This window comes from Neopelma chrysocephalum, unplaced genomic scaffold (genome assembly GCF_003984885.1).
Source record: "Neopelma chrysocephalum unplaced genomic scaffold, ASM398488v2 Primary Assembly neopelma1_71, whole genome shotgun sequence".
NCBI classification, from domain to species: domain Eukaryota; kingdom Metazoa; phylum Chordata; class Aves; order Passeriformes; family Pipridae; genus Neopelma; species Neopelma chrysocephalum.
In genome coordinates this window covers 4674146-4688217 of record NW_020897731.1, presented here as the reverse complement: position 1 = coordinate 4688217, position 14072 = coordinate 4674146, and the positions used below count along the sequence as shown (strand labels likewise).

Genomic DNA, 14072 nt, shown 5'->3' with positions numbered 1-14072 from the left:
TACTAGATGCTTATCCACACCTTATGTTGCTAAATAACCTGTAAAATCTGATCCTCTGTCTCTTTTATTATGAGATACATGATGTTAAAAAGCATGAGTGTTCACCAGAACCAAAACATCTAACAAAAGATGTCAGAATCAATACCTTGTCCATTTTTGGAGGGAGAATATTTCCTTCCCAGGAAAGGATGATACTCCTGTTGATCAGCCACTTCAGGAGAAGGCAGAAGATTACCTAAACAATTACTTGATTCAGGACCATGAAGAACATTCTCCATTCCTCTTTCCCTGGTTTCCACCTCCTTCCTTCTACACTTTCAATTCTGCCTCTGTGTTTCATTTTTGAAACTCTTCAGTCTTCAAGGAACTTACCTCCATTTATAGCTGACTCTAAAGTGTGTAATAAGACCTTTTGGCATGAGATGAAGAGTGTCAAGAAAGCTGATACTTCTCTCTCTTATTCCCTTCCTCCAAAACCTTCTCCTGCAAATAATTTATGTAAAAAAATAACCAGCCTCTGAACTTCTACAGCAGTAACAAAACCCTTCCCTTGCCAAGGGCTGTTAGTTTTCAGTGATAATGTAATCAAAGTATTTAAGTACTCAAAGTGATTTTTATTTTATGATAATTAATTTTTTTGCATATTATTCTTTTTTATTCTTTTACAGACATTCATCTGTTAAGGAACTAAATGAAGTAAGTATTCATCTTTGCATGTATCAGGACCATAAAAGCCATATACATTCCATAGCTACACAGCCTCTCTTGTAATAGAATGTTATGTAAAAGAACTAGTAGAATTATATTAGCTTTGAATCATAAAATGTCTGTCTTTAACGTGTGTTGCACTTTCAATACTGCTCCCTTCTGAATGGCAGGTAAGTTCCCGAAGTTGTTTCCTGAAATAAAAACATAGATACAGTGCAAACTCACCTTCCCAACTATCCACATAAAAGCATCTCTCATAACTGCCCGAGGCTGTGGATGCCTATGAACAGTGAGCAGTAGGAGAGACACTCTCCTTCAGACAAACATTAGAGGAGCGTAATAGCACTGATGTAAAATAAATACCTCAAAAATAGGATGACCCTTTTCAATATGACAAACAAAAAGAGACAAATTTTATATCTAGATTTAACAATGCCTGTTATCCCTCAGCTCCATTTTCCCTCTCCTCCCCCACTCCTTCCCTAGGGCCAAGCTCCACTCCAGGCACCACCGAGGCATTTCTGTTCCCAGTGCACTGCTGAAGCAGCGGCTCTGAGTTCCCCTCTCTGACAAGCTAGAAGGGCTCTTCCCTCTCTCTCTACACCTCTAAGCTGACCCCTTCTCCTCCCAGCTGACCCCTTCTCTCCCAGCATGTGCAGCCCCACCTCCAGTGACCCCTGCACCAGTTGGCTCTGTCTTGAGGGCAGAAGCCAAGAGGCAATGCTGGGAATGCAGTTATAGGCATCTATAAAGAAGAAAGCAGTAACTTTTACACAGAGACTAGTAAAGGAAAGTGATTTTTTTTTATTACTTTTTTCAGATCCCTGTCTCTGTAAAAAAGATTTTAACAAGTTCCTTCACTTTCTACTCAGACTAAGGAAGTGAAGCAGAGGAAATGGGTTTAGCAATAAGGGAGTTTAGTTATGACAAGTGGTTTTCTTTAAAACTTATTAAGAGATACAGTCCCTACAATCATGCAGAGTGTTGAAGATTGTTTGTAAAATTCAGAGATAGATTATAATTTATGGCATCTTGTGCTTCTTACTGAGTGTTTTATTTACTGCACCAACATGTTCCTACTGAATTGTTTTTTATTTTTTTTCTCATTGCAAAGAAACAGAAGAAAGGAATCTCTATACTAAAGTCCAACTGCTTCCTAATACAGTAGGCTGTAGCACAGATCTATAGACTGGTCTAGCTCTAACTTTCAAATCCATTGAGTTTTCCTTCTCCACAGTTGGAGGCTGCCCCAAGCCTCACCCCTCTCGTGGTCAGAAATTCCTTTAGTTTGAAAGATGGTTACAAAAACATGGTTTGATAACAATATTGTAATTAACACTTCAATCTATTGTCAAGAAAGATACTATTTTGAAACAAAAAGCTTTGTCTTGTCCTAGATACTGACTCACTACAAATATGAAAACGCTCCCAAGTACAATAAATATCTTACACCTCTAATTAACATTTCTGTCTAGGTACTGTACAGCTGCACAAATACTGCAGCTCTTAACAGGCTCTTAGTTTGGCTGCTTCTTAAAGGAAAAATATTGTGTGTCTCCTGGCATGGAAAAGATAAAATATTCATAATTTCCCATTCATATAGATCTGAACATCTAAATAGTTTTGATGCAACATGTAGGAGGAGACAGAGCGTGCCCTTATCAGGGTTTCAGACACTGAACAGCAAGTCAGTAGGTTTGAGAGAAGGAGTGCCCTTCACCAGAACTCCACGCTGCAGGAAAAAAGGGTCCAGAGGAGCCTCTTGAAATTGGAAAGGACAAATGCAAAATCCTGCCCCAGAATGAACTAAACCCCTAGGAAACAGCTCTGCTCAGAAGGACCTGGGGACCAAAGGCTGAGCATGAGCCACTGGCATGTCCTTGGTGGCCACAAAGGCCAACATCATGTCAAGCTGTATCAGCAGAAGCACAGAGAAGAGATCAAGGGAAGGGACTATTCCCTTTTACTCATCACTCCCTAGACAACAGCTGGAGTACCGCACAAGGCTGAAGCTGACAGAGAGGAGAGGGTCAGCAGAGGGTCACCAGTGCAGCACCTGCCCTGTGAAATGAGGTTGGTGGGGCTGGCCTCCCTTCACCTAGAGAGGGGGCAGCTCTAGGGGAACCCAATAGCAGCAAGCCAGTTGCTGAAGAGATGATTATAAAGAAGGCAGAGCATGGCACTTTGCAGAACGCACAGTGGAAGTACAGAGGCAATGATCTTGAAATGATGAAGGTTTCAACCAGAAATAAGGAAGAAAAATTAAATATGAGGGTTTTGGTACAGGTTTCCCAGAGAGGTTGTGAAATCACAGTATGTTCTGGGAGGTTTGCAACACCCAGCTGATCAAAGCTCAGAGACCACAGGTCTCATGTCACAGTTCACTATGTTTTAAGCTTGGGCTAGAGCTGAATGGGACTTTGAAAGCAACTTATATGAAAGGCTCAAAGTGCTACATCTACAGAGTCAACAATTCTTCTCTTAAATATTTATGTTTTAAACAACAAACAAAATAATTACTATTCCCATGTGAATCAAAATAATATAGAAATAGAGTGAAATTTTACGAGTCAAACTCTGGCCTTTAGAAACCTGTGTATCATTCACTTATATGTTACATAATATGACGGATTAAGACTCTCCACACAGGGATTTTGAATGAAGTATCTGCCATGACAGTAAAAATAATTGTACTGTCTGTACTGTACAGTCAGAGTCTGAAAAGAAATTACTGATTTTACTCTTTGGATAGTGTCTCTCCAGTCAATTAAGATCAAGGAAGGAAAATCATATTGTAAGTTAATCTGATGTACAATAGTCATCATGAAATGGTGATCATTGCAATAAATCATATGTTCACTTACACCTCTAAAAAATTCAGTTCTCATTGTCACCAGTGGACTGACATAAGCATTCAGCCTGGGTTTTTGACAAAGTGATCCGGCATTAATGATTGAATGTCTATAAATTGCTTTAAAACTGAAATATAGTTGGGTCTATTGGGGTAAATTAAAGTCACTAATCCAAAGAAAAATATTTACTATATTATCATTTTATATAGGCACCTGGAAGAGAGCAAGGTCAGTATTTAATAATATAATAAAAACTTGATGTCTTTCTTTCATATTCCAAAACTGAAATAGTCTATCATTAAAATTCCAACTGAAGCAAGATCTGGTGGGAACAGAGAGATTTAGAGAGATCTCAATAGTTGTGGAAAATGCAGCAGAAAAAAGGAACTTAACTTGGACTTAGCTACAGCTATGTGGGGAACCAGGGTATCACATTTGTTCCAAGAAAATATCTTAAGGTTTGGGGAAAAATAAGTGTGTTGGAGCCTAAAAAACCAAGAGAAGAATATCCAAAAGAGATCTGTACAGAGGACATCACTCTTCTCCATCTTGCTGCTCTCCCATAATTTGAGGGTGAGAATTTTGAAAGAAAGGTTAAACAGCTTAAGCTGTGTGTGTGTGAAGGTCCATGTGTGCATGTGTGTGTACGTATGCGTGCATGAAGGTCCATGCAAAACATTACTCCAAAATACTTGGAAGGTAGATACAGGTTACGTGACTTGTATGCTGTTTACAGTTTGTGTTAATAAGTTCATCATTTCCTCTGGCATTTCCTTTAGTGGATTAAGGCACCGTTTCCTGATTTTCAGCAAGAAATAGTATTGACTGCATTAATAAATTCAATGCCTATTCTGTTCTATAAAAAGGATTTATGAACCCTTCACATACCTCTAGTTCAGCATTCTACATTATTTACTTTTATGTTCAGCCATATTTGGCATCAGCAAACCCTGTAATGTTCCCCATGTAACACACCACTAGGATAAATGTTTCCCACCAAACTCATTAGCTGACTCATTCAAGCCAGACTGATTGTAGCCTTTTAAGTTTTTCTATTGAACTGCTTCACCCTCATTTATGAATGTAGTTAATTTATTTCACAGTAGTTGCTAGATACTGTCAGTTACACTTAAGAGAAAATAATAAGTTCTTATCATTTTTTACTAATAGTTACAAGTTTGGGGAAGAAACCTGAAGTATCTTTTCAAGCACAACAGCATCACCCTGAAACCAGGTAGGAATATAAGAATTTCATGAGTTTGTACTGGATGCTTCAAGGACTAAATATTCTGCTCTAGAAAATTATGCCTCACTATGCAATAACAGCAAGATGATATCACTTTCTGATGCCATGCAGTGGTATATTATGTTTTGCCTTGATGCATGACAAGAACCATCTTTGGGAATTGCTTTCAAGCTATTGTAATTGCACAGCCAATTTTTATCTTTAATAGCATGCTGCTGTATTACATTTCTGTTGCTATTTCTGTGATAGGGTGTTAAATATACTGTATAAAGAAGCTCTGCTATCTCCAGCCTCAGAATTTTCTCTCCTACTCATTTTCTATTTTTATTTACAAAGGATAGATATCTGGCCTTTCAAAGGCCAATTATTCTTCCATAGAAATTTGCCACAGTTAGTCCTATTTTTCTTTTCTAACCCACACAAATATCTTTTCTAAATGTGTTTTTAAATCTATATTCTCCTAAAATACTCAACAACAAACCAAAAGTATAGCTGACAGCACAGAAAGTATATGAATGATTCAACATCTTTCCTAGACAAATACAGAATCTCATATCTAGCCTTGTTTACAATGATGGCATTCTCCAAGATAAAATTATTGTCTGGAGTAAATGTGACAGTATTTGTCACCCTTAGTATTCTGTTTCTTCTTGTGTGGTATCAGTGGCTCCGTTATACGAAGTTATTTGGTCGATGCTCTTCCCAGTGTAAGTGTTCCAATTAATAGCACAATAAAATACCAGCTGGGCACTCAGCAGAGGCCTAGAAAATCAGAACAGGCAGGGAACAACAGCTTCCTGGGTCTTTCTGTAGAGGGACTGGAAACATGAGGTGAAATTAGCAGGGAACAAAAGCAAATTGTGCTTCACTACACATGCAGTTAAAATGTGGAACTCTTACCAAACACTCTTCTGGAGAGTAAAAAAAATGTATGTAACTTCAAAAAGTGGCTGGTGAAATTAAGGGAAGAGAAATCTATCAAAAGACACTAAATACAAAATTACCACCCAAAACCTGTGAAGGTCCAAAGCTGACACGAGTAGAGGAAGGGGTATTCTGGGGAAGCACAGCTATGCATTGCCCTCTAATTTGACTCTTACACTGCCACTAAAAATATTTTTCTGATGATGCCTTCATTCAATGCTTTTTCCTAGCCCTCAATGTACATGGAGCCCTAAAACCAATTGCAGCTCAGGTAAGAACCAGAGATGGCTTTGTAAACCAAACTAAATGTGGAGAAATAAGAATAAGAAACAGATTTTGGTTGCTATGCACGTATATCTGCACTGAGGATTTCCAGTGCACTGAGTTAGTGCAAAGAGATTATTAAATAAAGGAAGCACACAACAAATAAAACAATGGCACAGTCAATAGCAGTGCAGAAACAAGCAGTTACCTGCTATACCCTATGCCTGGTTCAAGCAAAGAAATGCCCAACCTACACTGCAAATGTTAAACCATTGCAGACCCCCACACCCAGAACAGGAGAGGGATTTGGAGGACAATGGAGAGAGGAAGAGAAGGCAAATTGCTTGGGAGTACAAAGAAAGAGCATGCTGTGAGCACTACCTTCTCTGCTTTTCCAGGCAGAGATGCAATCAGCTGGGCTAAATGGAAGCTACAGATGTTTGGGACATCATAGAGCAGCTACTATGGGGTTAATGCTTTTGTGTAAACAAATAAACCACTCTTTGAAGAAACTGCTTTAGATTTATCCCAGATTCCTAAAGGCAAGGACATGTAAGTGCCATTATCAGGCAGGTCTATCAAATAATTATGGTTGGAAATAGGACTTCCCCTGGACTCTGTGGCTTTACCTAAGGGAACATACTGGAAGCCAACATTAACATTGATTGCCGGGGTGCTCTGCTAAGAAACTGCCTGTGGTACGGCTTCCCCAGGAACCAAGGCCATGTCTCTCTGCTCATTTTCCCTGGACTTCTTAAAACTGTCAGAAGTGAATCCAGCGCACAGTAGTTTCACTAGATTCATACGCAAAATCTCTCTAACCTTGAAGACAATATTTCTACAAACACTTGTGTTAGTTTTTTGCTGTCATATCATATTGTATCTGTTATTCACCAACTCTACCTAATTTTAGAAAAATATGGTCTCATTAGTATTTAACCCAAAATTGCTATGTGGTTCATCCCTACCTTTTAATATACCTACACCTGCTTTAAAAAGTACTTTTATAAATCCAAAAGAGACAAAAAAAAAAACCAACTCAGCATGTACTTACATACTTTCAAAGAGCAAGCCAAATTTGATTATGAATTTGTGAAAGCACAAGAAAACACTTATTCTGTTTCGTAAATATTATTTCTTTTTGCAGAACAGCGTAAAAAATGCTATAAAGGAAATTCCATGTATTTATCTTTCACAAACAGATTGGTTAGTAAAGAGGTGTATCTGTACCTTACATGGAATACTTAGAAATAATATGATCTTTGTCTTTCTGATTTTTTGAATGTCATTCAGCCAAGTTAGCTCATGCTGTATCTCCATTCCTCAAAAATAGAGTTCACGCCTTGGGAGACCCAGGGGCTTTGGGGACTGAGGAACTATAAGAATCATCCACACTGGTGACTTACTACTGTCCTTGACTACATAGCATACTTCAATTCTCCTGTAACTGCCTCTGCAAATACCATTTTCTATCAAAAACCCAAACCTCTAAGCTGTGCCAGGAACCTATGAACTGCATAATGTGAACTTATGGTAAAAGTAAATACCATCAGGAAGAACATAGGGACTGTATTATTTGTTCAGATCAAGTAGAATTCAACTTAACTTTGGTCACTGCCAGGCTAAACAAGCCCACCTCCCCCAGCTCTGTTTCACAGGTCCCAGCTCCCAGATTCTGGTGGGCTCCCTCCACTGAGCTGCTTCCTTCTTGTGCTGGGGGTGCAATCGCACACATTCTCCTCTGGATACTTACTAAAAGTCATTCTTTACATAATTCACAAAGCTCATTTAGATCTCTGTTTGCTGCTGCCACTTCAGACACTTCCTACCATCACTACCAGGGCTCTTTGGGAGCTCTCTGGAACAGCACAGTATCTTTTTCCCTCTGTCAATGCCTTGTCCTCCTGAAGCAACAGGGAGAGCACAAGTAGCCTTTCCCTCTGGTACCCTACAATTGTCTTTTATGTCCATATTTGTATTAAAAAATATTTGAAGACTTAATTTTATTAAATTTATACTAATATCCTTTTTTTTACTCCTATATAAGAACATGAGTGTTAGATTTATGGTTGGACTCGATCTTAAAGGTCTTTTCCAAGCTAAATGATTTTATATTTCTCTCTCTGGAAGTTTTAGCTTTTATTACTAAAAACAAATTATTTTCTGTGCAAAAATCTAAAACATTCTTCTTCAACTTCTTGACAAGCTGTTGTTAGCTCCACCCCAGCCAAACTCAGTACAGGAGCATTACAATAGAATTCTGCACTTCTTGTCCCACAGCCTAGGTTGCAGCAGAAAAAAAAATCTTCAAAACATACACAGAACAGGTCACAAAGCTGGGGATAGCCACTAACAATACAATGCAAACAAAAATGCAAAAATCTTGATGCAATCAGTTGAACAGTAACAGTACTTCACATTTTGACAACTCAAACTGATTACAAAAACAAAAGGTAGATGTCTGGTCCCACTGTTTATTTTGAACAGTGATTTAATTGCTGAATAGACTGATTGCCTGCTGAAGATCATGGCTGTTTGACTGCTGCTATCAGTGAATGTTGTTTTAAAAAAAAATATAACGCTATTATAAATCACAACTTGGTACACATACGAATGGAACAGTGAAACACAGTGAAAACTATTACTCCTCTGTAAAAGAAAGTCTTCCAAGTAAAATTTAATATTCTATCATATGCTACATATAAGCAGAAGAATAATAAACTGATAAAGCTTGAACAGATAAAGCACAATGAAATACTGCTCTGGCAAACAATACTGTCTCAGGTGACAGTAACCAGAAGGAAAAGATGGAAGCCTTTGGTAACCACATTCTTCTCATTTACTCTTACAATAGACACTAGGTCATTTCTCCCACCAGCACTGCACAAAACAAACAAAAATGTTTTCTGTTGTATAGCAGCATATGATGCTTTTCATCTTCAATTTACAATTTTTCCCCATATCACATACCTGCAAACTATGTTTGATCTTCAAATTGAAAGGAAGCCCTTGCTTTTCTCTGGCTGTTTCTGCTGCATCCTGATCAGTTAACCCGAGCCTCTCATATTACCCCATGCTTTGTGTTCCTGCCCCATCCCCTGTGCTTGCACAGCTCCCCAGAGACTTGGAGAACTGGGTCTGCCTGTTAAACAGCAGCCCTAAATCTACAGACAGCAAATCACATTTGCTCTGGAAGGAGGCTTTTGAGCTATGCAAGCCCCCTCCATCAGTGGTCCAGTATGGATCAGGTGCACACAGCCAAGGACCACCACCTTCATCTTAATGCAAGAGCAACCTCACCCCTTGGTCTTGAATTTGTTAATTGAAACAAGTCACAGAGCAGACTGAAATTTGTCAGCACAGCAAAACCTCTGAATCCATCAAGGTTTCAACAGCTCGGCAGAAACAATGCTGGCTGGCCATGGATAATGAGGGGATATAATATGATCCAACATAACAGCAACTAGGACCCAACACAAATAAAGGCAGCTCAAAAGGTGAAAATGGAACAGAATGAACCATTACCCTTGTCCCACATTCAGTATTTTATTTAGCATTTGCTATTTTATTAACAGTTTATTATTTTGGTATTGTGCACTGGCAGATTGAAGTGAATTAAAAACCACCAGGAAACTGTGTTAAATCTCTGGGGACATCACAGAAAAGTCTGAAATCACTGATGCTGCATTAGCACAAGATCACTCCTAACTGACAGCTCTGAATTTTAAAGGTTAATATCACAATATTTCTAAACTAAAAGTGCTCTTCTCAGACTTACTCAGTAAAACATTGTGTAAAGTGAAACTATGAGTTTAATTTAAAGAATACAACTCTTTTCCTTCTGAATTTACTTCTACAGGTTCCACGCTAAATGTAGAGAACTTGACAGTGAAGAGGTCACCATCTCCTACACCATACACAGCATGCAAAACTAAATCAAAACATTCACCTGTAGAACAGGAAATGCAATTTCTTACCCAACCCACTGAAGAGGTAAAGACCAGCTTTGCTTCATAAAACCACAAATTTTTAGCAAACAGGATTAACACTATAGGGTACCGCCCCCCACCCCCTCTGAAAGCTGTGGTTATTCAGCACTCTTCAAAACAATCCAATAAGAGGTCTTGAAACCATAGATAAGAATTTGAATGTCTAATTTGACTAACATTTCCTAACAGGACTATATATCTATATCTATAAACATATATAGGTATATATAGATATATGCATATACTTTTTTATACTATGCTGAATGTGCTTTAAATGCAGATTAGATACAATCTGTTTTCACTGGCTTTGTTTCGGCCAGCTGTTGTTAATTTCTATACACTGATTACGATATCTTAAAATTAAGGATTTAAACAAATGTGAATGGTATGTTGGAGAATACGATCGCCACGAAGCAGAGAAGGCACTGCTACAGGAAAACATTGTAAGTACCATTTATCTCAAAACCTGGGGTACAAACTCTTGGGGGAAAATTTCTGTAAATTGCCCATAATGGCTTACAAGTTTTGTTGTGAACTAACCATACAATCTGTAATTCAAATCTGTATCATACAGGATGAGACATTCTTGGTTAGAGATTGTTCAAAGAAATCAAAGGCTGAACCATATGTTTTGGTTGTTTATTATGGAAGAAGAGTATACAACATTAAAGTACGTTTTCTGGAAGAAAGCCAACAATATGCACTGGGAACAGGGCTCAGAGGAGATGGTGTAAGTAAAATCCCATCTGCTGTTACAGTCTATAGCTTTTATGTTGCACTTCACAAGTTCTTAATACTAAATATTAGTTACAAACTCTCCTACATAACGAACTTGCTGTTTCATTAGCTTCTTTTACAATACTCTCATTTCAAATATGTCTCAAATTTTCAAGCAGCTTACATAATAATTTAAAACCAAATTTTACATATCATACTCAAATTCAGATTTACATCAATGTAAAACTTTCCTAAGTACTTACAATACTTCTATCTGCTGTAAGTAACACCTGCAAAGTAAAAGGGAAAGAAAAGTTCTACCTTTTCAAGTATACATATTATTTTAGCATATTTTTAAACTTGTGATAATATAAGCAAACAGTTTCAAATACATACTACTTCACATATCTGACAGCATGGCCTGGTGCTGCTTTTGCTGTTTAATGTCTCTTGTTGTCTGTGCCTCATACAGAAAAGGAGAATTTTTTTTTTTAATGAGGCAATAAGACAAGAGTTGTCATGGATATTCAGAAGCAATTAAATCATGTGGGTCCCCAGCAATCAGTCTTTCAGATACGCTAAATTTCAATTAGAAAATCCCTTTAGATTAGCAATGCTTTTTTACATAATTCAATTCAATTATAGTCATGATAGGAGTCTAATTCTTATTCTACCTATATTGTTAAATAACACTGTATCTGCAAGTCTTTAACAAAAGACAAAATAAAACATTAAACCTGAAAGTCATCTCTATAAAAATGTGATACGTGCAAAAAAAAAAAATCCTAAAACTTCAAGAATGCTCAGCTGCAGAGCAAAAAAGCAAAGCAACAACCTCCTATGAGTTATCAGCTGTGTAAATGACTGACAAATCCAACTCGGGTGAAGCAGCAAAGCCTCTGGAGCTGAATCTTCAATTATGCCCTTTCCATGCACGTCAATACTTTTTAAAACTTACCTTTTGTATAGAGAGACTTAAAAAAACTGAAGTCACAATTGACCGAAGCCAACTTCAACCATCTGACAGGTTCAAAATTTATATTAGAATTCTTATTAGAAAACATGGGATAGGATTTATGAGCTTTCACAAGAGGGACAAGGTTTACTGGCAAGTTGTTCTTCAGGAACATTGGTTTAATGATAAGGGGTGAGAGAAAATCCTTAATTATTCAAGCACATTTGAACACTTTGGGAAGCTGAACTGTAGCACAAATCGAGAATTGTACTGCAGGTACCATGGTCCTGGTGCTGCTGTAGTGACCAGTCTTCTGTAAAGGACTGACTGCATTTCTGAACTGAACCTCACAGAAGATTTCCTGGAGTTTAAGTATGATTTAGGAGAAAGAAAGTTTAGTTTTCCACGGTTCTTACATTGTTTAGTCTTCCTGGCTCAGATCAGAAACAACAAATGAAATATGACACACTGCAGCATAAGGTAGTATGTGTATGGTAGACTATAGAATAAAGACATAAAGCTAAATTTTCATCATGTTAACAGCTTTAACAATTAAGGTAACTAGAAAATTACTTGAACAGTACATGAACAATTTTTACTGAACTAAAAGGAAGGAGAACACAATCCCTCCCATCTCAGGAAATACCAAAATATATGTCTTTGTTGTTTGTTCCAACTTCTGCACAGACAGAACATAGCTTAAGAGTCTGGACTGAAAACAGTCAAACTGGAAAGTAAAAATTCCAGAATAAGGATTCCAAGCACCTAGCTAACAATCAAGACTTGGCTCTACCAGGTCAAATCCATAATCACAGCACCTTACCTTAAACCTTCTTTTTTAAGTATTGTTTCTCTTTAACTCAGAAATCCTCCTGTACTTCAAGCACAACAGAAAAATTCCAGAATTGTGTTGCTAGTCAGTTAATTAAGTGTTGTACCAAAGAATCACAGACATGGCAATCTCTTACTCCTGTGTATTATGCTCAGCAGCAAGACGTGAAAACAGAAGTGGGTACAAGGCACATGGGCAGTAATGAACAATCAGTGGCACCAACATTGCTCAGAAGAGCTTCTTCCATCTCAGGCAGTCTGAAGGGATTCCCCAAAAATGCTCTTTCTTGAAAACTGTCATCTCAATTTCTGCAGTTGAGTCTGAGGTTCTTTTCTCAGGAGGGTGAAAACACTTTGTAAGGCTGTGAATTACAGCAAATTGCTGCCTGTAATTTTCCAGTGCCTGTTAAAATGCTTTCCAGAGCACTCTGCATTGTCCCTCAGCAGGGATACCCTTTGTTACACCACATTTTGCACAGCACAGTGCAGCCAGACCAGCTGCTCTATCTAGATTAGCTGAATATTCCCTCTTCACCTGCCAAAGAGAAAGAAATCTGAACACCAACAAACAGGTGCAGACCTACTACATTTCTCTCCAGTTGGTGATTTTGTTCAGAGGTTCAGTCTTAATAGATTTTCTGCAGTGTTTTCACTTTTGAATTAGTCTATTTTCATCCATTAAAAAGATGTGCTTTTTTAATATGTAAATATAATTATTCAAAGTTTTCCCTATACTACTGCAACTTTTGATTTTTCACATAGAGTTTACAAGTTGTTAATGCTTTGTATCATCGAATCAGATTTCCAACTAACAATTATTTTTTAAAACTTATTTAATTCAACTCTCATGAGTGCTTCTATCATTAGCTCTGATGTAGCCCTATAGGGCCTCAGAGACAGGGGGAAGAGGGGTTGATGATCAGATTTTTATGTTTGAAGTAAATGAAGTTCCATGCAGCTAAATTAGTATCAAATTCTAATATAATGAATACAAGTAGGGATGGGGGGGGAAACAATCCACCACTAACTCTCTTGGTGAAGGTACATCTTTTGCTAGCAATTTAGCCACAGATGTTCACACCTAAATACATATTTAATATATTATACTGAGCTTACTAAGGCCAAATCATATAAAGCTATAAAGACCAGATCCCCAAATGAGGCATACATAGAATTTAGACATTTACATTCAAAACAGCTGTCCTGAGCACCATTTACTTGAATATTGCCTTTCTCTATGCCAGACAGTTTCACTAGTAAAGATCCAGAGATCCTACAACACTGCCTCCTTTCATGTGCACAACTCTTTTGAAGATGAAAAAATACAAACCTTGCTTGCATATAAAGATGATAATGACACAAAATTTAAATATTTTTCTTATCTCCTTTGCAAAACTAGATTTACCACACACAAAATACAGGGTTTTAGCATGTCTGCAGCACCAGGCTCAACTCCCAATTCAGTAACTAAAAATCAAAGGCAGAAGTAGGCTTCCCTTCAACTCCGTGCCTATTTTACAAAGAAGCTTAGTGCATGGCCTGGTGTAGATCTCTGGATCTCCCTGTTCTGGCCAGAGATATTTTCT

At 37.7% G+C, this 14072-nt stretch overlaps 1 protein-coding gene across 1 annotated transcript in view; it reads left to right on the top strand.

Annotated features, from left to right (window-relative positions):
* Positions 1–14072, top strand: part of CLNK (cytokine dependent hematopoietic cell linker) — a 28241-nt gene that overhangs the window by 11036 nt on the left and 3133 nt on the right. Inside the window, exons 8-14 of the mRNA XM_027686538.1 lie at positions 669–696; positions 3770–3788; positions 4731–4794; positions 5961–6001; positions 9854–9987; positions 10349–10426; positions 10558–10713. Of these exons, the coding sequence (XP_027542339.1) occupies positions 669–696; positions 3770–3788; positions 4731–4794; positions 5961–6001; positions 9854–9987; positions 10349–10426; positions 10558–10713 (520 nt within the window). The remainder of the gene's footprint in view (positions 1–668; positions 697–3769; positions 3789–4730; positions 4795–5960; positions 6002–9853; positions 9988–10348; positions 10427–10557; positions 10714–14072) is intronic.